The following is a 22549-nucleotide window of genomic DNA, read 5'->3' as shown; positions in this document are numbered from 1 at the left end:
CGGGATGAGATGCACGCTGTCCACATGCAGTACTGTGGATATTTGGCGAGCTGCGAGATCGTGGCTGCTGCGCAGTCTTGCCTTCGCGTTCCGTGGATGAGCTCTATGTCCGTTTGGCCCGTGTTCCGAACTTCGGGGTGGTGACATCCTAAAAAGCATGTCCAGTCTTTGATCGGTCCCTGCCTACACGACACCTTCAAATCGGGCAATGTTGACCAAAATGCGGGATAATCGTTCTCACCGACCGCGGTCCACCACTACGTTAGGACTAATAGAAGGAAGTCTTATCGTCTATCGATGCTACCGTCAAGGTTGTTGTGTGAGTACGTACATTGTACCCTGTGCTCGTCGTAGTGTGAGTACGCCTGTTAGTGGTCTAGCGTGGAGCATATGCTCGCCGACATTACCGCGTTCCTCAGAATAGACGTAAAACGCTATCTCGTGCACGGACCCAGGTACGCAAGCTGTAACAAGCCCGCATACAGAGAGCTTCCCCAATGTTGGTGAGTACCGGACTAGAGCAATCAGATAAAAGCTGGTCAGGCGTAAGATTGCAGAGATGTTTGGTGGCCTTCTCGAGTTCGACTTCGTCCGGGGACCGGAGAGCTGATGAGATGTCATCTGAGCATCGCCTCAACTTCCAGGGCGTGAAGGCAAAGGGCTGTGAGTCTATGGCAATGGTCGACAGATGCACCGTCCGACGATGGCCCATTTAGCAAAGCCGGTGGGAGAAGTTGTCTCCTGGCAGCAGTGATCGCGAGCGCCCGACGCTGCGGAAGGGGAACTGCTCTCTCAGCTCCAGCGTCGGGGAGAGTTTCGCTCCGGGAGCGTATGATAGCATTCGAGAGGAGGACGGCGGAGGCTAGGCTGGTTTTGTTTTGCTGAGAGGATGTGCTTCGGAGTCCATGTGTTTGTGGTGGCTATCAAAGAACGCATACGCAAGGGCCAAGCGCCCGGTGAGGAGACAGTCGTCGGCGTCGAGGCCATCGGCCAGGCAACTCTCTCCAACTCTATTGTCACTCACTCTCCTGCCATCTGCAACCCATCCACTCGCTCACAAGCTCATAGTCTCATCGCCCGCTCATCGTCGCCGTCGTCGTGTGCTTGCTTGCGCTGTCTCGCTAGACGGCTGCCACCGCTCAGTACGACGGCCGCGAGGCATCACGCTCGACTCGGGATCTTTCCAACTCGTGGCCTGCACGCCCTCTGCACGCCCACGCAACATCCTCGCCTGCGCTTAATCCCAATTCCTTCTTCTGGATATTTTCCGCTTCCCTCTGTTGCTGCCTTGCTTCGACCTTTCACTATCCCCTCTCGTTCTCCTTCGCGCCGCTCAATTCCCCAGCCCGACCTCCGCCTGCTCAGCGTCCCCACACAGCCCGAAGACGCCACAGCAGCCCCAGTACTCGGACCCAATTACGCTACAACGTTTAGCCCCAACATTCGCAAGGTCAGCTGCCGTGCAGAGCAACCAAACAGTCTCCGTACCACAGACGACTGTGCACAACAACACTCGTTCGCACGAAGCAGACGTCGAGATAGAAACTGCTAGTGCTACAGCGCCAACCGGAGACAGCATACAGCACCGGCCAATCACTCGCCTTTCCCAACTTTCTCTGGATTGACAACCGCGCTTCTTCCTTGACTCCGCCCATTCTAGTCGTCCGACCACCACCGCTACACCATCGCCCGCCATGCCTGGCAAGAATATCGTCTCCTCTCCTGTAATTTCTGGACGGAGGCTGCGTACGGAGGAGGGTCCATGGGCGATCAGTGCGGCGGAGACTCCGCATGATCCAAGCTCGTACAGTCTTTATATTAAGAGTGAGTGTCCTGTTGTTTGCTTCTCGGGTCTGGGGTTTGCGAGTCCCTCGTGGGAGGGCATGTCGTCTGGCAGCCAGGCGAACATCTCGTCGCCGATCATCCGACTTGCATCGTCGTATGAGTTACATGGCGCATCCTCCTCTTCTACGTGTCGCGTCATTGGCAATGGACATTCCTTGTCCCTTTGCACCCGTTCCGATCGTCGCAAGTGCGGCGCCGCAGCGGTACACGAGCAGTGCTCACCAATACTCGGAGTTAACGCGTTTTCGCGCTCTGCCCATGCCCGCTGCCCGTTCTCCGTGCTTTGTGATCAGCGCTTGCCGATGCTTCAGGCCTGCAGCTACCCGAACCTGGTGCGGCTGTAGCAATCTGGTTATCAGAACATATGAACGCTGCCCCCGTATCGGCTGTTTTATGGCAGCGTCTAGACTTTGAAGTTCATCATTGCTCGGTGGAGCCTATGGAGGGCATTTGTGTGCCCATCTTTGGAGCTGCGTCCAGGCTCAGGCACGGGAACAGTTAGTCGTCATCGGCAGTACTGGGTTCGTTCGTTCGTACCCTCTTGTCGAGGCCAGACGCCACATATGTGGCATTCCATAACATGCTCTATGTCTTGTACGTTCGAGTCCGCCGGCAGTGCTGCGAAGATCCGGAGCTCGCCACGACCTCGCGCCCTATTACATGTCGCTTGGCTTGCCCTCTCTGCTTCTCCTCCCCGTTTGCTGCTCCTCCGTTCCCCGTGCCTTGCTGCCCGACTGCCGTCTTCTCCATCCCTGATTACGTCAACCGACGAGCTAAACCTTTGCTGACACTGGAACTGAAACCAACGCTTCCCGCCGGCAGCTCCCACCCATAATATCACGCTCACCCGGTCGGCTCAAGAAATTGTCGAGTTGCACGTCAAGCTCCGCGACAGTTTCCCGGGTCTGAAGATGCCCAACCCCCCCATAGACGCGGCCGCGCTGCCGACGCCTCCCAAACGCAAGTCCGTCTTCCTCAACACGCTCTCCCGCCTCGCCTCGCCCTCCGGCAACAGATCCGCCAACGGACGCCAGGTGTCCGGCAAGAAGGACAGCAACAACAACCACAACAACCAACTCCCGAGCAACGGCAGCGTCTCGAGCAGCGGCGTCTCGAGCAGCACGACGTCGAGCGCACAAACGCCGCTCGTCACCCCCACCACCGAGATCAGTGACCCGTTCGCGGAGATAGGCGAGAACGGCGAGGACATCTCCGCGCTCGCCGCGTCGAACAACAAGGTCATAACCGCGCTTGCGGCGTACCTGACGTCGCTCGCCAACGACCCCACGCTGCGACAGGCGCGGGCGTGGAAGCGGTTCGTCAGGGTGCGCACCGACGACCTCCAGAGCGTGCGCGTCGAGCGTGCGATCAAGCGCGTACGGAGCGACCTTGCGGCGCATGTGAGCCCCGGGAGCTCGAACGAGATTCAGCGGTCGATCAGTCAGGTTGTGCTCGATGGCGATTCGTCCAAGGCGTCGTCGATGTTCGAGAAGCAGACCGAGGGTGAAAAGGTGGATGGGGAGAAGGAGGTGAAGGAGAACGGGGACGGAGACGCGGAGGGTGCGGAGGGCGGTGACGAGGAGACCGCGGAGGGCGCCGAGGACCGCGCCCCAACACCGATGTCGCCCAAAATTCCTTCCGCCGCTGTGGCTTCTGTGAACGGCGTCGCAGACGACGAGGACGACAAGGCTCCCCGTACCCCCGTGCAGACGGAGACCCCTGCGCGCAAAGTGCGCTCGCAATCTGCAGACCCGTCGACGCGCTCGTCCCGCCTGTACTCTACGACACCCTCAACGGCGTCGCAAACGGGCGACGACTCGTCCATCTCGACGACCGAGCGGCGCTCGGCGCGCAAGAAACGCGCCAAGTCCAAGGACCCCAACAGCGAGAAGAAATCGCAACGTAAGGTGGTCATCGACGACTTCGAGATGATGCGCGTGCTCGGCAAGGGCTGCGCGGGCAAGGTGCTGCTCGTGCGCCACAAGCCGTCGCAGGACGTGTACGCGCTCAAGGCGATCACGAAGCGGCATGTGCTGGCGCACCAGGAGCTCCAACACACGCTCACCGAGCAGGCTGTCCTCAAGCGGATGGCAGCGGAGAACACGGATCCCTTCGTAGTGAAGCTCTGGTGGAGCTTCCACGACAGGGAGAACCTGTTCCTCGTCATGGTATGCGTTTCAGTTCAATCTTTCGTGGCAAGTGAACGAACTCAAAGTTGTCTGATGTTTTTAAAGGACTTCCATCCTGGCGGTGATCTCGCCACACAACTTGCGCGCTGGGGCCGGCTCGGCCGCGATCGGGCCCGGTTCTACGCCGCCGAGATCGTCGAGGGCGTCGAGGGCCTCCACGCCGCTGGCGTCATTTATCGCGACCTCAAGCCAGAGAACATCCTCATCGGCGCGGACGGGCACATCGTCCTGACCGACTTCGGCCTGTCGAAGGAGTTCCCACGGCGGACCGCCGCCATCACCGCGCCCCCCACGCCGTCAGGGTCCAGGGGCGACTTCTTGGACGGTTCCCCGGGGTCGCCTGCATCCCCTCATTGGATGAAGGGCGACGCGAGCAGTGACAAGTGGACGGCGGGCTCGAACGACACGACGAGCACCTTCTGCGGCACGGCGGAGTACCTCGCGCCCGAGGTCATCCAAGGGCTGCCGTACAGCTACGAGGTTGACTGGTGGAGCTTCGGTACGATGCTGTACGAGATGCTCACTGGTATCGTAAGTAGCGCGGTTCATCCGTCTGCGAGGGCCAATGACTGAGACGGATGAACAGACGCCCTTCTGGGCCGAAAACCACTCAGATATGTACTATAGGGTCCTGCAGGACGAGCTGCAGTTCCCTGAGGACAGGACGATGGACCAGGACACGAAGAGCTTGATTCGTGGTGTAAGTCGCTCATGTTCCTCGGTTTAACGTCCGCGACGGTTCTCACTTATCCAACTCTATACCAGCTGCTTCAACGGAACCCTGCACTCAGGATGAAGGAGCCGCGGATCAAGAAGCATCCCTATTTCTCAATGATGTATGCACCTTCTTCCTTGTGTGTCCCCCTCCCGCGATTCTCACGCTGCATACACTCCTCGCAGAGACTGGTCCCACGTGTATTATAAACGTTACATACGTGGGTCCATTCCTGATTGATGGGTGGTGACTGGATGCTAAAGGCAAACTTGCAGCCCCGTATATTCCTCCCATCGATCCTTCGAATGCCTCTGATACCCAGAATTTCGACGATACCTTCTTGGGCATGGAGCCCGTAATCAACGACGAGAACGATGAGGGCACGGAGACCGATGCGGACCGCACCGACGGCGAAGACTCTGCTACTACGCCGTCGCAGTCGCGCAGTCCGTCCGTGCACCCAGTCGAGGACGACTCCGTTGACGTCTTCGATGGTTACTCGTTCAAGGGCAGGCATTCAGTGATTCTGGACGATGAGGATGAGGACGGGGATGGCGAGGATGAAGAGGATGAGGAAGACGAGGAGTCGGTTAGCGGTCCAAGTCTCGACGACATCCTGCCCGACGAGGTCGCCGCGGAGACGGCGCCCAAGGAGGAGGTCGAGGAAGTATCGGTGCCAGAGGACGTTGGCGAGCCGAAGACGCCGGAGGCACGTCCCAGTGCTCTTCCTGCAGAGCCCGCTGCACCCGCTGCACCACCAGCTCCGGAACAGAAGGCGGAGGCTACTCCGCGATCAAGTCATGAAGAGCAGGTCGCTGTGCCTCCGCCTGCCGTGTCCGCTGCCGAGGCTGCTGCCGCTGCCGCTGCCAAGCGCACCGCCGAGGACGAGAACGTCAAGACTGCGCCCAAGTCGCGGCAGGCGAAGCTGGTGCGCAATCGCAGGGAGAAGTCCGGCATCCCAGCCTTGGACAAGGACTTGCCCGACACAGCGACGGAAGACGAAGGCGCTGCGGACCACGAAGACGAGGACGACTGGGACTTCGTCGAGGCTGGCGGTCTGCTCGTCGAGGAGCGCAACGGTGCCAAGGGCACAAGCCTGTTTGCCCGCGGCGTCGTCGACCGGTACAAGCTGGCTGTCTTCCGCAAGAGCACCCCCAGGAGGTCGGGCGGCCCGCGCTCGTTCTCTGGGATGTCGATGGAGTCGGACCTCAACGGCTCGGACCCTACTGCGTCGCCGACGCCTTCGGACAAGCACCGTCGTGGGCGGACACCAGGTCTCACGTTCCGCAAACACCCCAGGCAGTTCCTTAGGCAGAAGAGCCCGCCGCCGTCGTCGCGATCCGCGAAGTCGTTAACGGCGTCGACGTCAGCGACGTTCTCCAACGCCTCGACTGTGTCCAGCGCGGGACTGCTCACCCCATCACCATCGCAGACCGCCATGACGCCCTCGCTGAAGTCAAAGGAATCCGCCATCTCCATGGGCGCTCCCAGCGAGTCGGAGACAGAGCAGTCGCTCAATGGCGACCCGGCCGTTGACACGATCAAGGGCTCGCCGGTCCACCACGCGAACGGGGACGAGGAGAAGCAGCAAAAGAACAAGGTGCTGAAGAAGTACAAAGAGGGCGCGGAGAAGGTGCTCTCCATCTTCCAGTCGCCGCGGTAGTCCCGGCTATGGGGCTACGGATCAGGTTCAGGATGGACATGTAATAAACAAGTCGCTCGAGGCCCTCCTTGGTTGGTTGCTTCGCACAAGTCCCGCTCTCGCCACTCTCGGCATGCTCTGCTTTCTCAGACGCTTCGCGATCGCGTATTATATCCATATGCACCTCATCTATAGCTATTATTGGCCGCTCGTAAGTAGTACACACACTCGCTTGGACCGTTCGTCCTCTCCCTTTCCCCTTCAGCCACGCATTCCTTGCGTCTGCTATTAGTTCGTCTGCTGGCTTCCGTCCCCCAAGTATACAGTCACGCTCGTTCAGTCGATTCATGGTCCTCTCTGCTTCGTGCTCCTCCCGCAATCCGTGTTTTAGTAAGTAGTATAGTCAAGCAAATTGTTTTCCCTTGTCATGTTACATAGAACGTCGCTCATTCAGTGCATCCTGCCCCACTATTCCACACAAAGCCGCCCCGCCGGGATATCGCATCGCATCGCAAAACAAGCTTGTAATCGAGGGGTATGTCTAGATCGAAACCGTGAATTCGCTCCGCGGTACACATATTATACACTCGCCGACGCGAGATGATAACCGAAAGTGGAAAGCAATTTGGTGAGGGAGAGACGACAGTCGGGAAAGAGTCCGCCAAGAAGACAAAACGTAGCTATCTACACATAGCCAACTGACGGATCAGTCGAGCTGGTCGAGCTGCTTCAGGTTTTCGCGGATGTCCGATATACGCTGCTCGATGAGGTCAAGCTGGGTGGCGAGCGCCCCGACCTCCTCGCGCAGGTCCCCATGCGGGGGCCGAGGGGCGAGGGGCGGGACTGCGCCGGCGGCGATGCCGCCCAGCTGGCCGCGGTTCGCGAGCAGCTCCTCCCAGAGCGCGGTGACGATGCCCTGCACCCACTTCTCGCGCTCCTCCATCTTGCGCGTCTCCTTCCGGCGGCCTACCTCCTCGCGGCCGCCCATGACGGAGAGCGTCCAGAGGTTGGAGAGGACGAGGAAGACGATGACGAAGTAGAGGATCGTCGTCGACGACGACTGGTCCCACGCGTCGCTCACGAGCTCGAGCGCGCCCTCGGTCGACTGCCGCGCGACCTTGAGCGCGCCCTCGAACGTGTCGTACGCCCACTGCAGCCCGCGCCGGTTGCGCTCGCGCTCGCGCTCCTTGCGCACCTCCTCGTCGCTCTGCGCGCGCGTCGGCGTCCCGGGCGGGGGCTCGAGCGCGACGACTGCGGCGACGGACTCCTCGACCGCGGCGACGTCGACGCCCTCGGGGACGAACTCGGCGCGGTGCTCGTGGATGTAGTCGCGCATCGCCTTCTCGAGGTCGACGTGGTACGTCTTCTGGCCGTCGATGCACGATCTCTCGATGATGCCTGCGCGGTGCGCCCGTCAGCATATAGTCAGACCTCGGACGACACCACCCAGCAGCCCGGCGTAGCCGCCACGGTGTGAACGCAACGAGCAACGGGGACTCACCCTTGATGAAGCTGCGCCCGGTCCACTCGACCTGCGTCGTGACGAGCACCCTGCTGGCCACGTCGCTCGCCCACGTGATGCACGTCTTCGTCTTGACCGAGAACACGTTCCCGCTGGGCACCTCGGGCGTGCGCGTCGTCGTGAGCATCGTGACGAAGCTGTCGAAGTTGATCGCGATCGTCTCGTCGCGGAGCTCGCAGCGCGTCTGCTTGGGCCCGATGCTCGCGTTCAGCGGCTTGATGTACGTCATGTTGCGCGCCAGCAGCTGCGGGTTCTCCGTCGGGGTCCAGTCCGATATCTGGATGTCTGCGAGCACGGTTCGGATGCCCCGCTCTCACAGCTGATGTGCAAAGGCGGAAGGGACACACCTAAGAGCTTCTGGTTCTCCCGCATGAAGTCCTTCATGAACCCGCTCGTGAACATCAGGTTGTATATCTTGTCCGGCGTGCCGGGGAACACCGCGTCCATCGCCGTCTCCGTATAGTGCTGCTGCCCCGTCTTCGCGCAGTCGCACCGCGTCACCTTCGCCGCCCTCGACGCCTTCTTTGAAGCGACAGCGCCGGCACCGTTGACGCCCACAGCGCCGTCGGCGGTGACAACAACCGCGCCGTCCTCGCCCTCGTCGAGCGAGACGCGCTGCGAGCCGATGCCCATTTCGGAAGAGTCCTCGGGGCGGGCGAGGCGCCAGACGTTGAAGAGGACGTCGAAGGTGGTGTCGCGGGAGAGGAAGGAGGTGAACGTGTACTTTGCGGTGCGCGTCGAGAGCTGGATCGCGTTCGGGATCACGAACGCCGTCATCCGCTTCTCCAGCGAGATCACCTCGTACATCGGGATCGAAAGCTGCGCACCGGCAAGGCGTGAACCGAACCAACCGAACCAGACCAGACCAAGCCAAACCGGTTCAAAGGGGCAAGCGCGGGGGACGAATGGAGCAGCAACGGGAAGGGAAGCGATATCATCAGCATCCGAGCTACGCCTGGGACGGTGGCCGCGAGAGAGATAAAGATGCTACTTACATCTGTGATCCAGCCGAAGATGTTCGCGTGGAAGCACAGGTGGTTCTCCGAGATATACAGCCGGCCCTGGATGAGAATCTCGCGCTGGAGCGCACAGCCATAGTCTGTGAAATGCGTGTCAGAAACGGACGCACAGTATGGCATGGATGGACGGCGACCACGATGGCGACAGCGACGCGGACGAGGACGAGGGACGATGGGGAGACGGACGGCGCAAGCGCAGAACGCAGACGCAGAACGCAGAAACAGACGCCTCGCACCGGGTATGCGGCATGACGTAGCAGCCTGAGGAGACGAGAGCAAGACAGGCCCACTCACCTTCGATCAAGTAGTCGCCCTCGGGCACGGTGGGGAACAGCTCGTGGAAGTCCTGGTTGCGCTTGTTGCTCGCGACCGCGAAGCCCGTCACCGGGATGTCCTCCGGGTCCAAGTCGAGCTCGTCGCTCTCGTCCGACGGGTCGCTGTCCGACGCGTGCGAGCGGAACGAGTCCCGGTCCGAATAGTCGCTCGGGGCGACGTTCAGCGACGCCTGCCGCGAGCGCGCCGAGCGAGGCGTCAGCGGGCCCCCGCCGCTGGTGCTCGCACTGACGCCCTCGTACGACGTGCGCCCGCGGGCGGCAGCAGACGACGTCTCGGCGGGGGCGGGGGAGATGGGAGGGATGGACATGCCAGGGTTCGCTATCGCGAGCCCCGAAGCCGCAAGGGCAGACGCAAGGCCGCCTGCGGCGGTGTTCTTGCGTGGGGGCTCCGTCCGTGATTGGAGCCCGCAGAGGGGGTGGAGGCCAACGTGGCCGAGCGCGAGGCTCCGGGGATGAAGGACGAGCTCGGGCTCGCAGCTGTGGTGCCGGCGCTGGCGTTGGACGCGCGGCGCCAGGGCCGTCGCTTGCTCTTGGTGCTGCCCGTCGAGCGGATGGAGGCTGCGTCCGAGTTGTCCTTGGGCACGTGCAGGGTCGAGCCAAAGGAGGGCGTGGTCTGGCTGGTGGGGAGGAGGGATATCGTCGGGATGTCCTGGGAGGTGCGGATGCCGGTGGGGGACTCTACGAGGGCTCCGTCGCCGGAGTGGGCCGGGGGGGAGGGCGGATACGGGGCAGAGATGGAGCGTTCATGACGCGCAGACTGGCCCTGGGACGAGGCAGCGGACTGCTGGCTGGTGTCGCGCGAGGGGAGCATGATGCTGAGTTTGCTACGGAGGGACTTGCTGGACGACTCATGCCGGAGCTGCTTGGTGGGCTGGAGCCGGCCGTCCTCGGAGACGGCGACGGTCGCGGCGCGGGGGTGGTTCTCGTTGGTGCGCTTGCCCGTGGAGCTCGAGCTGGCGCGGGCTCTGTCGCGGACGTTTTCGGAGGAGCGGGAGGAAGAGAGGGACTTGGAGGAAGGAGCGGAGGGCATGTCGGCGGGAACGAAGGTGGTGGTGGCCGGGGTGGGCGTCGGGAGGCCGTCGTCGTCAGAGGTCGGGAGCGCTCGCATGCTTTTGGGCGGGGCGGCAACGGCAGTCGCAGGCAGCGATTGGATGCGCCTACGCGCGCTTTCCGCGTTGTCCTCAGGGGCGAGCTCGCGCGAGGCCCGGGCAGGGGACGCTTGCAGGTCTGGCAGCGGCAGCCCAAGGCTCGAGCCGCTAATGCTCGGTGAAGGGGGCACGACCGTCACGTTCGGCCCAGAATCAGAGCTCTCATATCCTGTTACCGCCTGCGGGCGAGCTGCGCTCCCGTTGCCATTCCCCTGCCGCCGCCGCCTTTCTGCGCTTTTCGACGACGTCGTCGAGCTGATGCTGATCGACGGGTTGCGACTCGGAGTGGGAGATTGCGGCGAAGATTCCTTGCTCGAGTTCCGCGAGTGCGACCCAGACGGTCTCACCAGCTTCGACAAGAAGCTCGGGGCCATAATATCCGAACCTCACCGTGCTGATATGAACGCAACCGTCCTCCGTCCGTCTCTAACCTTTGCAAATCCTACAGCAACCGCCGCAAGGTGTTTCGTATGACCAAAGTGCGCCTTCCCACGAGCTATGCTATGTCACAGCTGGATGCAATGAATCGCGAATGGAAGTGTCGGGCGAGCAGTGTTTCAGGAGCCTGGGGTAGCCGAGGTGATCTATCCGGAGGAAGCGGGCACGGAGAGAAAGTCACAGTGCGGGGCAGCGCGTGCCCTGAGCGTGAAGAGTGGAAGAGCGAGGTAGCGCGGTCGTCGAAGGACGACGGCGGAGAGCAGCAACTTATGCGGCTCTGATGTCCTCGAGGCATCAAAATATCGGGGCCTTGTTCTGTCCCCCAGTACTGCGCCCGGCCCACAAACTCCGGCGCGACGCGCGGATTCTCGTTGCCCTGCGCGAGCGCGCGACCGTTCCTGTTACGCGAAACTGCCATGCTTCGCGCTCCGGTTTCCAATACTCAGGGAGGCATGCGCTTCGCGTAGCAGAGGGTAACATGCTGTGGTATATAGCGGAAGTGGGCGCGGCGCGCCCATATGACAGAAACACTACGCTAGCCAGACACACGCTGCAGGACATGTCCGCGCGCACACCCCAGCATAGAAGAGGAAGCTCCAAGCCGGAGCAACGCCCGTCTTAACGATTTCGAAGCGAGAACAGCTAGCAACACTGGCGATTGTATCTGCAAGATGTGCACAGCGTACGCGACGCCTGCAGCGCACAAGCACAACGCACCCGAGCTCGTTTGAAGGCACCCGAACGCTATCAAAGCCCCTCAAGGACTCGATTATACATTGGCGCAGACCAGGCCCTTCTGGACAACGAATGCGACGCGACTAGTAAGTAGGTGCTCATCTATGAAAGAAGCTGAAGCCATGACGGTCTAGCGTCATTGATCGAAGATGTGGACGAGGATCCCTCAGGTACCGATGCCAAGCCGCTATCGTTTACGTAGTCATTCGACGCTGGACAACTGTTGAGGCGAAAGGATGGCCATAGCGGACGGGGAAAGAAAGCGGTGGACACCCACGCATCATAGCGTGTATGCATTATAAGGAGTCCTAGTACACGAGTACAACAAGGGTCCTCTACATGTATGAGTGGGGCGATGCTACACACCTAGCCAGGTGTGTCACATATACTACACTGTACGATACTTTTCCGTGTGTGCCAATACAGGGCAGCGATACGGAGTCCGGAACATCCGGGAGATGAGGGAGACCGAGAGCGATGGTAAGGAGCGAGCGGTGATGCGGATAGTCCATCATGCGTGGAATCCGGGGTGGCAGAAGCGGCAGCAGGACAGCGAGTGTAAAGTAGCAATTTACAAGAGAGGATGAGAGCGAGAGATAACGAGACAGAATGTCCACGACGGCGAGAAGTAAGTGGCGCGACGAAGAGTCCGTGGACTGAGGTGTTGTGAGCTTAATCCATGATCTTGACAGGGAGCGGCTGCCCGTCGTACAACTCGCGCTCCTCGATCCACTCGAGCAGGTCTTCCCTCGTGAGCTCCGCATGCATCCTTGCTAGGTCCGGGTCCGTGCCCTTCGGGGCTCTGGCGACGAGCGCGTCAAAGCCGCCCAGTGCCCACTCTATCGGGACGGCGGAGTTCAAGAACTCCACCGTAGCTACACGGAGTATCCATGAAGTTCACAACGAGAGAGTAAGAAAGAGGTCACACACCGGGTAGCCAGACGGCAGCGACGACGCACGCCCAGTAAACCTCCTCGCACCCAACCACCTCGCTGTGCGGCTGGGGCGCGTAGAACTCGATGGGCGTGCCGCGATGGCACTCGTGGTCGCTCGCGCCGCCAAACCCAACCAGGAGGGGCGCGTTGTCGCCGTCCCGGACGACGATGCTGGCCTCGTTGAAGGCCCCGTGGCACACGCCGGCCTCGTGCACCGCGAGAAGCGCACTGACGACCTTTTTCCTGAAGAAGGAGCGACGGCTCCGCTCGCATCGGAATGCTCAAGATACCGTACGGCGGACCGGGAGACGCACCTGAAGTCGATGCCCGACGTGTACAGCGACTCCCGCATGCGCTCGCCCTCGTACGTCAGCACCAAGCAGCTCATCCCATCCTCACCCACCCCCGCTCCATCGAACAGCCCTACGAATGTCGGCACATAGCGCCCCTGCAGGGACGCCAGCCTGCCTCTATACAGGTCCGCCTCCCTGTGCAGCGCCTGGCGCCGCCCGAGCTTGCAGACCACCTCCGAGTGGGTAGGACGGCGCCCGTCGACGGTCAGCGTGCCCCTGTACACGCGGGTGCTGCCTTCATGCAGGAGCTGGGAAGCCTCCACCGAGTATCGCGCGCCGTCTCCGCATGGGATGTAGACCGCCTCGAAGGCGTCGAGGGTGGAGACATCTGGCACGTCATCGTCCGCGGGAGTCCTGTCGTCGCACGCCGGCGTGTGGAGGACGAGGGAAGCGGGGCACTCGATGCGAGCCATGGCGGAAGAAGAGGAAGAGAGGAAAAAGGAGAAAGAAGGGGAAATGGGGGGCAGCAAGGCCTGCGGTAGGGCGGCGGGAACGATGCCAGCGGGGATGAGCGGCGGCGACGGTAGCTGGAGCACAGGGCTCATATAGCACGTCTCAAAACGTTCGATGGCGGCCTCTCCGTGCGCCGGACGTGGGCACGTGATCGTGTATCACCCGGGTTGACCCGCTTGCCGCAGTTGGTTGGGTTTCCAGGACAGCGCTGCGTCCAAGACTGACGTTCGCATGGGTTTTCTGCTGATGGTTATGTCACGATTACACGCTACTTACAGACTTCGAAATGCGCTAGTACTTGTCGTGTCACGATCCGAGAGAGAAGTGGCTCGGCATATCTGCCGGTTAATGCCCCATACAAGGTACTCGATTGGCGTGGAGTGCAGTATGCTCGCACGTTTCCTGAATGCCTGTCATTCATGCCTTCTGCCGAAGGTATTTTCAGACCAGTGTCTCACGCACAACTCGCCAGTTGACACGGTTGCGTCATCGGATTGCACCCAGGACCGCCCTTCCATCCTGTCGAGCTCGATGGAAGGAGAGCAGCTGCACCTGGAGCTCCGTGGCTGGGAGCCCTCGGAAAAACATGCTCGATAGTGAATCTCCTTCCACTGCCGCAGACATACGCTGATACCAAAATACTCAGGCCGTCCTACGTAGACTGGTGCCGCCTCCCTTCAATTCGCACCTTACTTGTCAGCGTCGCCCCGCCGTGTACCAAGATGTCCACGAGACGTCTGGCGAAACGGCTTCCACTCTCACCTAAGTAAAGCAAGGAAATCAGAAGTCCAGGAGTCCCGCAAGTCCATATAACACGACGTAGGACAAACCTCGCTCCCTGGGATATCTGGACTCCACAATTCCCTCGCTCCCCTACACAAAGCCCCAGTCGCAATAGCCAACATGTCGCACGTCCTCGCAGGCGCTCCAGGAGCCTGCTGTCTCCGCACCGTTCAACACGTCGGCGAGAAACGCGGGACGATCGAGACCGTAGCGGGCGTCGAGACGTACGTCTCCCGCCCCAAGGACGGCAGCAACAAGAAAATCGTCCTCTTCTTCGCCGACGTCTACGGGCCGATCTACATCAACTCGCAGCTTATCATGGACTACTGGGCCGACAACGGTCAGTAGACGCTCAGACATCGGTGACGACGAGATGATCACTCACTAGTCCTGTGCGGTAGGGTACCTTGTCGTGGGGTTGGACTATTTCGAGGACGACTCCATGACGAAGCATCCCGATAGGGAGGCTCCTGGGTTCGACTTCCAGGGGTGGCTGAAGCGAAAGCAAGCTCGCGCGCCCGAGCTGATCGGGCCCTGGGTCGAAGCTATCCGCAAGGACTACGGTGAGCGAACAGACCGCACTGCTGGCCTACAGAGCTGCGAGTGATCGAATCCACGTAACAAGGGAGCCCCGACAGCAAGTACGTGTGTGTAGGTGAGCATGTTCGCTGGTATTCCTATGAAGTGGTGGAGGTGAGAGCGCACGGCAGGATACTGCTTCGGTGCACCGTACGTCTGCGAGTTCCTCGCAAAGGATTGGCTACTTGCCGGTGAGTACATCCCACCGAATCGATCCATCTTCACTCACCGAAGCCACGTGCAAACGCACCGAAGGCGCCTTTGGCCACCCGGCCTTCCTAAACGAAGACCACATCCGAAACGTTAAGAGTAAGTGTGCCGTCCTCCGCCGCACGTCGCACTATCGCTCACTCTCCCACCAGAGCCCCTGCTCTTGTCCTGTGCTGGTACGACGAACTCATGGTATTCAGTGTCTCGACCGAAGACTGATCCTGACAAACGATTGCCCTGACAGAGATCGACCACACGTTCCCGCTCGACGCGCGGCGCAAGGCAGAGGACATCCTCGTCGAGAACAAAGCAACGTACTTTATCCAGGTCTTCGGCTCCGTCCAGCACGGGTTCGCGCTGCGCGCCGACCCGAGCATCCCCGTCCAGAGTGAGCTATTGACTTCGGTGCTTTTGCGGACATTGCGCTTACCGCCGGCCGGGTCGCAGAGTGGGCGCGAGAGGAGAGCGCGCGGTCGATTCTGAACTGGTTCAACCACTTCTGCGACTAGACGACCAAGGCGGAGGAAAGACAATAGTAGAGGATGGAGCGGGAGCGCCTTGAAGTGGAAGCTGATGGCCCTGTACAGGGTGCTCAAAAAGTTCCCAGACCGTTATCTCACGCTTGTTTTCGAGGGATGAGAGCGTCGCGCCATGTGATTGGGCTCAGGTCCCTCTTCTCATCCTTCGTTATTTGATAAAAATAACAGACCACTTACGACCAAGGAGTAAGGCTTCTCCTGTCGCGACAGAGAAACCACGGGAGCCCAACACTCGCGCTGTCCCTATCAGGAAGGCGACCAAGTCGCCCACGAGACGAGCTCAGTCAGCATGCAGCTTCTGCTCTCAGCTAAGTCACTAAGAAAAGAAGAAAATCCCTGAGTCCAGGAGAGCCGCACTCCTTATAACACACAATGGCACGCACCTTGCCCGCCGGGCTCGCCACATCGTCTGCGCATATACAGACACCACAGGCTCACCCACCACCAGTATGTCGCACGTCCTCGCAGGAGCCCCAGGAGACTGCTGCTTCCGCACCGTCCAGCACGTCGGCGAGAAACGCGGGACGATCGAGATCGTCGCAGGCGTCGAAACGTACTCTCCCGCCCCAAGGACGGCAGCAACACGAAGATCGTCCTCTTCTTCGCCGACGTCTTCGGGCCCATCTACATCAACTCGCAGCTGATCATGGACTACTGGGCGGACAACGGTGAGCATGCACGCACATCGAATGCCGGGACGACGGCTCACTGGTCGGGGGTGCGCCAGGGTACCTCGTCGTCGGCCTGGACTACTTCGAGGACGACTCGATGACGAAGCACCCAGATAGGGAGGCGCCCGGGTTCGACTACAAGGAGTGGATAGCCGGCAAGAAAGCCCGTGCGCCCCAGCTCGTCGGCCCGTGGGTCGAGGCTATCCGGAGAGACTTTGGCGGCCCTGACACGAAATATGTCTGCGTGGGTAAGCGTGCTCTTTCCTCTTGGTCTTGGTCGGGATCGCGGGTGGTCAACGGAGCGTGGCAGGATACTGCTTCGGGGCGCCGTACGTGTGCGAGTACCTCACGAAGGACTGGATAGTCGCAGGTAAGATATGACCAAGCGGGACGTCAAGGAGAGCTCACCGAAGCTGAGCCGCGTAACATCTAGGTGCCTTCGGCCACCCAGCCTTCCTGAACGAAGACCACATCCGGAACGTCAAAAGTGAGCGTGACGCCCTCTGGTGCATGGTGTTGCGCGCGACCACGCATGAACGCTGACGCGCCTCGCGCAGAGCCCTTGCTCTTGTCGTGCGCAGGTACGGGATATATGCTGGATGAGCGCAGCAGCCAAGGCAGAGTCTGACTCGGAGACGCGATGCCGATGACAGAGATCGACCACACGTTCCCGCTCGACGCGCGGCGCAAGGCAGAGGACATCCTCGTCGAGAACAAGGCGACGTACTTTATCCAGGTGTTTGGCTCCGTCCAGCACGGTTTCGCGCTGCGCGCGGACCCTAGCATCCCCGTGCAAAGTGAGCCCCAGTGAGAACTTACATGGGCTCAGCTGTATAAGGTCGATTTGTAATGTATGACGTCGGAAAACCCGACCAAACCCATAATTTGGCAGTACACCCGACTTTGGCTGTATGTCATTGTATGAACTCGGGTGGTCGTCCGATACCAACCAAACGCCGTTGGGCCGGGTCGGGTGCGGCCGTTTTCATTGGGTTAGGCGTGGTTACTGTCGAGACCCTTTGTATCAGAACATTTTCGCATGATCGTATTCTATTGTATGTCGTTGTAAAGCTACACGGTGGAATACAGCTACATTCAGGTATCATTGAATACAGGGGGAGAAGACTAGATGCCGTTGGATCACGTCAGGACCAGCCCGTGGTGCCAATGGGGCGTGCATGCAGCGGCGTCAACCTCACCCGCAAGGGAGATCAACAGATGAGTGTGATGTCTAAGCCTCCTAACAACCACTTGAACGGGCCCGTCGTCGACACTGTCAGGATTCAAAATGCGAACAGATCAGTATTATTCGGCAATGGGACTCAATAGCGGTGCTAGACACATACTGTCTACAACGCAGGGGACCCGTCCGAGCATCTGTCGAAAAGGTGAGTAAAGGAAGTCAATACATGTGATCGAACACACCTGGCGCTCGGCATGACTCACAAACTCGCAGTGGGCCTCGAAGGTTTCCTGCGTTCCCCTGGTCTCCATGTACCATTTCCATGCATGTATCCACCTGCAACAGAAATGTGAATCAGGCACTCAAGGAAGTCAGTGAGTGAATGAGGGAGTAGTGCATGCTTGGCACCTTGCAGATCAGCTGGGGAGGCCATTGCGAGGTCTTGCGAGGCGCACATGTTTTTGTCGCTGTTGTCTGCTACGCTTGTCGAGAGACTGTATCGAGGGAAACGTACCTGCGGAAGCAACATAGAGGGAGACAGCTTGCGAACGAGGGGATAGAGATGGTAGACGTGGTGGATTAAGAGACGGAATGTACATCGAGCGAATTCAAACATCGGCGCCTAAAGTGCATGACATCATATTCTCATCGAGGAGGGAGAGATCGATGTCAAGAAAAGGTGAAGAATGCGAAACAGGAGTGGGATAACACTCACTGAGAACTTAAGGAGTGATTAAAATGAGGAAAAGGGGGGAACAAGACAATGCAAATGTGCAGATGTTGGTAAGCGTACCGAAGGGCTCCTCCTTGCATCAAACACCCTGTTGCGTCCAGAGCTCCTCGCCCTTGCCCTCATGCTCTACTCCTTGAGTCCAGGGACAAATAAGAAATGTGGAATGATTGGGGGTGGTGAGCACAACAACAATAACGGGGGGACAGTGGAGCGAGATCTGGTTTGGAGGATTGTCAAAGTCTGCGGGCTTGGCAAACAACGACATGAGGGTGGCTCGCCTAAAGGGCACGCGTGCTAGTGCATTAGCACAAGGTAATGTATCACATAGGTCTTGGAGACATGTTAGAGACAAGCTTGAGAGACACGTCGACGTCACCAGCGTAAGAACATGCACGTCCGATCCAGTCACCGTAAGGTCAATTAGAGACACAGGTTGAGCGCCTAAAATGGTCCGCCCAATCTGAATCGAGGCTTCCCGACCTCAACCGCTCTTACACGAATTTCGCCGATGTAAAACAACTGAACCCATGTAGGTTCTCACTGGGAGTGAGCTCTCATATCGCTGGTGGTGTCAGTTTGAAGAATGACGCTTACTGCTGGCTGCTTATGCGACTTCGGCCTGGATTGTAGAGTGGGCGCGGGAGGAAAGCGCGCGATCAATATTGAATTGGTTCAACCACTTCTGCGATTAGCTCGTTCGGACTCGACGAGGCCGAAGACCGAAGGAGAAGAAGGGATTCGGAGGGGCGGGGACGGGAGCAGTATTTGTCGTGTGGTGACGCTATGACGAGGAGCGCAAGCGAGATCTACATCTGACACATGTAACCTAAGTGCTGTAGACTTTCAGCACAAGTCATGTGTGTATACTTGCATGTCTGAGTCAGATTCTCTCGTCCAAGCTTGCCGGTATACTGATACTCCGTGCGTACGTAGAATATGGGCTAGGAGACGGGCGTGGAACGACGGTTAGACGCGAACACTACTGCTGGCTGCAGGACACTGTTCGTGGTAATCGCACGTACACGGGAGCGGAGGCAAAAGACGGAGGATGAATCGCGCGTCGACCGGGGGGATGGACATGTTGGGACGGAGGCAGGAAACTTAAGCGCGCGGAGGCTGACGGACGGGAGGATGACGTCACGCGGCTCATGCTCGCGACCCAGCCGCGTTCCGTGCTTGCCTCACCCCCGCCGCAGCTCCAGATACATAAGTAATCCAAGCCCCGCCGCGTTCTTTGTCGCTCTTGTGATCATCCATATCTCTCCCCTGCTCCAGTCCGCCCCTCGGCCTCGCTGCGTTCACGACCTTCACGACCTACCATCATCTATCACCATGCCAGACTGGGATACCCACATTCGCCGCGGACACCCTGGTGTGTATAAAGTAACTACATGAGTTTTATCTCCCTTGCGCTGACGATCGTCTCCGCACAGTCCTCTTCGGGACCTTCATCTTCTTCAGCATTATCGAGGTGAATATCATCTGCTCAACTTCATAAGATGAGATTCTGATTCAACGCGATCCTACAGCTAGCGATCTCGGGCTGGCTTACGCACAGATATAACTCGCGCCATGACTTCCTCTCCACATCCGTGCGCAATGACGTCGCGTTCTTGGTCTTCGCCTCTGTCTGGACGCTCGTCTTCTCCATCGTCTACCTCGCCCTCTTCCTTCGCGCGCCCGGCTTCGGTATTGCCACAAGCGTCCTCAGCCATCTTATCTTGTGAGTCCCCCCCCCCCAATGACTACAGAATCATAAGTGCTGATGTCCTTTGCAGCCTCTTTGTTACGTGGGTGTTCTGGCTGTCCGGAGCCGCTGCGCTCACTGCGGCACTAGGAGGCAGACTGGATTGCAGGTGCGTCTTAGCGCGTGCGCTCTGGCTATGCATACTGAACTTGTATACAGTCATCACTTCGTCTACTGTGGCCAGCTCAATGCACTCGAAGCATTCGCGTGGATCATTTGGTAAGTTAAAGTCGTACGATTCTCGAGCCGGGAGCAACGCTGAACAACTGACCAGGGTGATCTCCACGTTCGCCCTCGTGGTCGTCTTCCTCCGGGCCATCACTGCTTCTCGCCGCGGAGACGGCGCTAAGGGTCCTCTCGTTGGCTAAGGATTTCATGCCTCGTCGTGGTAGCCTTCTCATTATCTTGTTGTATGCCGAAATCCCCCTTCACGAATCTGCCACGATATAGTCTGGTGTCTTCTTGTATCGCTAGCTCCCATTTAATTCTCGGATTACTGTTCGCAATAATATTAGTGCGCTCAGGCTCGTAGCTCGAGCACTGCAATCAATTACTTCCGTGAACTTGCACGTTCAAGGCGGCGAGGACTCGTCATCGGTGTAGTATAGCGTACAGTTGGACACAACAATAAACTGTGGGGTTGCAGACGTAGGAACATGCATCGATGAATTTGGACACAAATCGGGAATCACACCAGCAAGCGCCGAAAAGCGACCTGTATCCAGATCATGGCAGAGCATTAATTGCTTTCCAACCGCGTGCTTTATGCGTGAGGTAATCTGCTACGTGTGTGCATCCGGGAAGAGGACCATTGTCAGCACGGCAGCTTCTCCTGCGCTTCTCATCACTTGCGGGAAATAGTGCGTTGTCTTGAAGTCAATAGACTGTTTTCGCAGGCCGTTCTAAATCGGTAGGGTAACTCAATTTGCAAGGCTCCCAGGTCAGTTCCAATGGCAATGGGAAGCAACTGGTTCAGAGATCACCGAGATTTGGTCTAGTTCTGAACCGGTTGCAAAAAAAGTCTGATAACGACCGCGACAGTCCCTGCTCCGGACCGCACTAGTACTACAGACTCGTTCTCTTGGGCGGGCCAGTCAACGGACGTGGTGGGCCCAGCTTGATGGACGTCGACGGGAAGGTGCCTTCAACTTGAAGGACGCACATCCTTACTTACGCGTAGTTGTAACGCGTGACGCGCGTGCCGAATGGGCGCTTGTATGTCGACCTTCTGCGTCCACCCCGCAAGCCAAACTCTCCACTATGTCGGGGCGCCCCCCCTCCTCAGCTTTTCTATGGCCCCTGTTCTGTATGATACTTCTTAGGCGAGTTTAGCTTTGCGTAGCTAGGCTCTGCGGTGGTAGCCGCCCTAGGCCTATCCCGCTGGATTCAAAACCCATCCAATCTGTCGTTAGCCGGCCTGACGCTGTCCAAGAACTGAGTGCTCGTGACTGTGTTCCAGAAATCAATATGACACCCGTACGTCCCATCTGATACATATCTCGTGCGCAGACCATTCTAATTTCTGCCCGCCTCTGACGGGTTGTCGGGCCAGTATGAGAGTGTCTGACGGGTCGCTGCTGGGCCGTCCAGTGCTGGCTGAAGCACCATCCGTTTCGAAGCCGGCTGCTTCGCTGGATGCCACCATTACCTGACTGGATTGTTTCGTCTGTGTCTGGAGCGGACGTTGGACTTTCGTGAGTTTCATCGCGTCCGTATGTTCTACCGTATGGTAGTGGGATGTCCAGGCTAAAGCGCTCACAAAAAGTCCCGGACTCCCTCGTTCGAGCAGGGAGGAGATCTCTTGGTCTCGCTATTAGGACATCACAATCTGTCCTGTGCCCTCATAGAGCAGCATGCCAGATTGGCCGTGTCAACAACACTATTCAGAGAATGGGCCCAATGGGTCGAGACATTCTCATTCATCATACTGGCGACGAGAGCGGGTCGCGTTCACAATAACCGATGTTTGTGACTTCCGAGACCAACATCGTGCAACAGCCTGCTATACTCCGCCGTCGTAGACTCGTCGCAGTGGTCACAGTTGTGATACAGCCTGCGGTACAAGGGTGCTACATCGGAAGCGTTACCTGGCTCGTTTCGCTTGCGCCCAGAAGGCCAGTAGTGCCCTCGGCTCTCTGGCTCTGCCTGCGGTTGGCATACTCTGTATCCGTGGCTTCGAGCCAATTTTTTCAAAGTCCAACATTCCTTGTGAGGCACCCGGGGTTCGGGAAATGTATAAAAGGAGGACGTTTTCGAGCTCAAGTCCTCCATCCCTCCCCATCGTTCCTGGTGAACGTACTTCCCCCGCAGCACAGCCATTCCTATAACCACCATCACCACACCACATCCCCTTTACCCACCATGGTCTCTGCTGCGGCCTCCATCCCCAACCTCGCCGGTACCGTCGTCGACGACCGTTACGAGCTCATCCAAAAGCTCGGGTCCGGCTCGTATGGCGTCGTCTACAAGGCGATCGACCTCACGGACGGCATCTTTGTCGCGGTGAAGGTCATGAACCTAGCTGGCCGGAGCGACGCCGATCGTAAAGTCATTAAACGAGAGATCGAGTTGCATCACATCGTCGGCGACACCAAGGGCGTGGTCGGGTTTACCGACCTCGTCTTCGACGCCGACTACTGCTACATCGTCCTCGAGTTCTGCCGAGGCGGCGATCTGTTCGAGCATGCCACGGAGAAGGGATCCTATGCGGGCAACGACAAGCTTCTCCGGAAGGCCGTGCACTCGCTCGTGGACGCCGTTCAGGCGATCCACGAT

The 22549-nt window shown here is 59.0% G+C and overlaps 6 protein-coding genes across 6 annotated transcripts in view; 4 read left to right on the top strand and 2 right to left on the bottom strand.

Moving 5' to 3' along the window:
• Positions 1–2505: 2505 nt before the first annotated feature.
• DICSQDRAFT_123757 (uncharacterized protein) lies at positions 2506–6412 on the top strand (the record flags this gene model as incomplete). Its single annotated transcript, XM_007360721.1, has 7 exons — positions 2506–2563; positions 2668–4013; positions 4080–4565; positions 4621–4734; positions 4800–4888; positions 4935–4969; positions 5013–6412. 7 exons carry the CDS (start codon positions 2506–2508, stop codon positions 6410–6412), a joined length of 3528 nt encoding a protein of 1175 aa, XP_007360783.1.
• A 685-nt stretch (positions 6413–7097) lies between these two features.
• Positions 7098–9575, bottom strand: DICSQDRAFT_48132 (GRAM-domain-containing protein; the record flags this gene model as incomplete). The annotated part of the gene is made up of 6 exons (XM_007359882.1): positions 7098–7789; positions 7893–8198; positions 8261–8432; positions 8472–8732; positions 8909–9012; positions 9227–9575. The coding sequence occupies 6 exons, from the start codon at positions 9573–9575 to the stop codon at positions 7098–7100; spliced, it is 1884 nt and encodes a 627-aa protein (XP_007359944.1).
• A 2935-nt stretch (positions 9576–12510) lies between these two features.
• Positions 12511–13289, bottom strand: DICSQDRAFT_46019 (uncharacterized protein; the record flags this gene model as incomplete). The annotated part of the gene is made up of 2 exons (XM_007359749.1): positions 12511–12784; positions 12856–13289. 2 exons carry the CDS (start codon positions 13287–13289, stop codon positions 12511–12513), a joined length of 708 nt encoding a protein of 235 aa, XP_007359811.1.
• Positions 13290–14232: 943 nt separating this feature from the next.
• Positions 14233–18719, top strand: DICSQDRAFT_46136 (alpha/beta-hydrolase; the record flags this gene model as incomplete). The annotated part of the gene is made up of 7 exons (XM_007359755.1): positions 14233–14452; positions 14514–14675; positions 14823–14882; positions 16545–16598; positions 16669–16692; positions 16765–16908; positions 18658–18719. The coding sequence occupies 7 exons, from the start codon at positions 14233–14235 to the stop codon at positions 18717–18719; spliced, it is 726 nt and encodes a 241-aa protein (XP_007359817.1).
• Positions 18720–19304: 585 nt separating this feature from the next.
• DICSQDRAFT_177022 (uncharacterized protein) lies at positions 19305–20319 on the top strand. Its single transcript, XM_007360720.1, has 6 exons — positions 19305–19399; positions 19461–19498; positions 19557–19750; positions 19806–19883; positions 19934–19993; positions 20049–20319. Exons 1-6 carry the CDS (start codon positions 19360–19362, stop codon positions 20140–20142), a joined length of 504 nt encoding a protein of 167 aa, XP_007360782.1. The 5' UTR covers positions 19305–19359; the 3' UTR covers positions 20143–20319.
• Positions 20320–22135: 1816 nt separating this feature from the next.
• Positions 22136–22549, top strand: part of DICSQDRAFT_177021 (kinase-like protein) — a gene marked incomplete at both ends in the record, with an annotated part of 1289 nt that continues 875 nt past the window's right edge. The window contains one exon of the mRNA XM_007360719.1: positions 22136–22549. Within this exon, the coding sequence (XP_007360781.1) occupies positions 22136–22549 (414 nt within the window).

Source organism: Dichomitus squalens (genome assembly GCF_000275845.1).
Source record: "Dichomitus squalens LYAD-421 SS1 unplaced genomic scaffold DICSQscaffold_1, whole genome shotgun sequence".
NCBI classification, from domain to species: Eukaryota; Fungi; Basidiomycota; class Agaricomycetes; order Polyporales; family Polyporaceae; genus Dichomitus; species Dichomitus squalens.
Note: the sequence above shows the minus strand (reverse complement) of the source record. Positions and strands in the feature narration are given on the sequence as shown.